Source organism: Austrofundulus limnaeus, unplaced genomic scaffold (genome assembly GCF_001266775.1).
Source record: "Austrofundulus limnaeus strain Quisiro unplaced genomic scaffold, Austrofundulus_limnaeus-1.0 Scaffold182, whole genome shotgun sequence".
NCBI classification, from domain to species: domain Eukaryota; kingdom Metazoa; phylum Chordata; class Actinopteri; order Cyprinodontiformes; family Rivulidae; genus Austrofundulus; species Austrofundulus limnaeus.
Genome location: NW_013952584.1, coordinates 70,011 through 72,832, shown reverse-complemented (window position 1 = coordinate 72,832; position 2,822 = coordinate 70,011). Strand labels below are relative to the sequence as shown.

Here is a 2,822-nt window from a genome sequence, read left to right as displayed (position 1 = left end):
CGCACGTGAAGAGCGATGCAACATCAAAAGAGACCATAGTTTCATCCGCCTCCATGACGACATCCCTCACCTTGTCAACAAACTCTCAGACTGAAGAAGTCTCTCGGAGAAGAGACGAAACGTTTCATTAGAGAAGAACCCGTCCAGAGGACCTATACAACTTTTTTTCTTTTTGATTTTTTTACCTGGATTATTGAGATGCATCAGGACATAGTAAAATTTATATTTCTAAAGAAACCAGTGATTGGTGTTAAATCTTCAATTTATCCTAATCTATTATCCTGAGCCAATTGCCAACAGTGGTGATGAAAACAGCTATTTTTAACCCTTCACATCTTGTCACTTTATCGTGGATTGTTGTACTGAATAATTTAGATTTTAATATGACTTAGCAAAAGTCTGCAATAAATTCAAACATGCACCCAACTGGATTATTATTTTTTTAATTGAATTTGTGTTCTGTTTAATTTCACAGTGGGAAAACGATAAGTTCAAATAAATCAATAAAAGCTGCAATTATTGATGTCTGTCAACACTCATGAGTGGATGGAAAAATGTAAAAAAATGAAAAATTATATCAAATTTTTATAAAAACCTAATAAAATTAACTGTTAATTTCATACTACAATCATGTGAAACAGCTAGATGTTGTGTAAAGATCTGTCACACTAATGTTTTAGAAAACGTATGCAAACATAAAAATTTTGTCATGACTAAATTACTTATACATGTTACAGTATATACAGGGTTCCTACAGCTTTTAGCAAGTTAAATTTAACAACTAGCTGCGAGAAGCTTTCTGTAAATTAGTTTTCAAAAATTAATAAATGTTACCAATTATTTTTTAATTTTAGATGAATTACCTTTTTAGCTAAGATGTATTAACATTTTTTAAGACCTCTGATAGATTAATTGGAGACTTTTTAAGGCTAATTAAGGCCTTACTTTTTTTTTTTTGATGAATTCAATGCCTTTTAAGACTTTTAAAGGATCAGTGGGAACCCTGTATATATTTGATCTAATTTATAGCATATAGCATAGTATACGTCCAAAATATGCTTCGAGTAGTTTTTTTCCACCCAATCTTCAGCGTAGACATCTTTATTGTGGAGAAAATCTTTGTAATTTGGCACAAGTTATCTAAAAACATCACTGTAACAGGGGCCTTAGGAAACTATAATGGGTACAATTATTAATAATCTAAACTAGACCTGAAGTCAGTCAATAACTGATGACATCCAGTGATTTAAAAACATTTTAGTTAAAATAATTATGACTTTGACAAGTTGAGGAATTTGCAACAAACTATTTTTAACATGTAAATTGTGTCTATTTGTGTATAAGTTCTACGAGTTGCAGCTAAGTATCTACTGAAAACCTAAAACAAGTCAAATGTAACTAAATTATAAATGTACGTCCAATGATGTTTGTCTGTTAGTTTCATTAAAATTTATACGTTTTTACGAAATGTTTGCTAAAAAGCACAATAAATCTTTTCAGAGCTTGTGGGAGGACAAAGAGTGCAGAAACCAGTGGAAATGTTWAACACAATATCACAAGTCCTGTGTGCTTCTTTGAAATAAGTGTTGTTGACAAATCTGTCAAGCTGACACGTCCTGCTGTCATCTTTTCTGTCAGCAGGATGAAATATCATAATTTAATTACAAATGAGATGTGTTGAAGCGTCAGACAGTTATCCAGCTTTGAGACCGGTTGGAAAAACATTTTTAGAACATTTGAATATCTTGTTGATTCTTGTTTTTTTTCCCTCCACATGTTAAATACAGTCTCCTTTTTTTCTGCTTTAGATTACCTGTCTCAAGGTGTGGATATGAGTGGCATTCAGGTTATAGAGAACGACTTGCTGATGATCAGCAGAGCCAGGCTGGAGGTGGAAAACCAAGCCAAGAGACTGCTGGAGCAGGGCATGGAGATCCAGGTACTAGAGCTGCTCAATTATAGAAAAAAAAATCKTACACACTGTTATTTTGATGTCAGCATTAAAATCAGGATTATACAATAATCTAWTCTGACTTCTAAAATACTGCATTTTTGAGCTTAACAAAGTGAATTGCCTCGTAGGGSAACTTTTTCCCTCAATACCTTCCTGATGAACTTTCTTTTAGAACAAATTTGACAGAGTATTTATTGTAATGTAGGCTGTTATACAAAATAATCTAAACAAATGAATAAAATTAGCAGTGCATTTACATCATATGTGACCCATCACATCAAAATGAGGATTGAGTATAAAAGTTTTATGTGGAGAAATAGGCAGATATAGGGTTTTGATTAAAACGCTTGCTAAAATTACATTTTATCAAAAATAACAAATGTGTTGTCACTGTACCATTTCAATGAACWGTCTGAAATATAATCCTAAAAAAATTTTTTTGAAGCATTTTTTTGAGCATTAGCAACCAAAAACCAGATTTTGAGGAAAAACACCTAAAAATGTTGAGATTTTCCCTGTGAGCTATCAAAGCTTTTGTTTCTTTCCAGCTGGGAAATCTCAGTATTCAAACACTATTTGAGGATTCTTTTTTAAAATGACAAATCCCCATTAAAATTACATAAAATTAGGATTTAGACCAAATGTTTATGTATTATTGTAACCAACAAGACAAATTAAATAATATCTCTGGATCTACTAATGACATCAGGATGATCTAAGTATCAAATATAGCTTTGGTCCAGGTAAAATTAAGATCCAGTGTTTGAATTGCACGGCCACAGACTGCCACAGCGTCTGCGCACAACAAAATACCACATTGTAGGACGAGTGTGATCAAACACGTCAGCCTACATTTACTGACACGTTG

The 2,822-nt window shown here is 32.5% G+C and overlaps 1 protein-coding gene across 1 annotated transcript in view; it reads left to right on the top strand.

Moving 5' to 3' along the window:
- cog5 (component of oligomeric golgi complex 5) overlaps nucleotides 1–2,822 on the top strand; it is a gene marked incomplete at its 5' end in the record, with an annotated part of 84,989 nt that overhangs the window by 27,346 nt on the left and 54,821 nt on the right. The window contains 1 exon segment of the mRNA XM_014018065.1: nucleotides 1,809–1,939. Coding sequence (XP_013873519.1) covers nucleotides 1,809–1,939 — 131 coding nt within the window.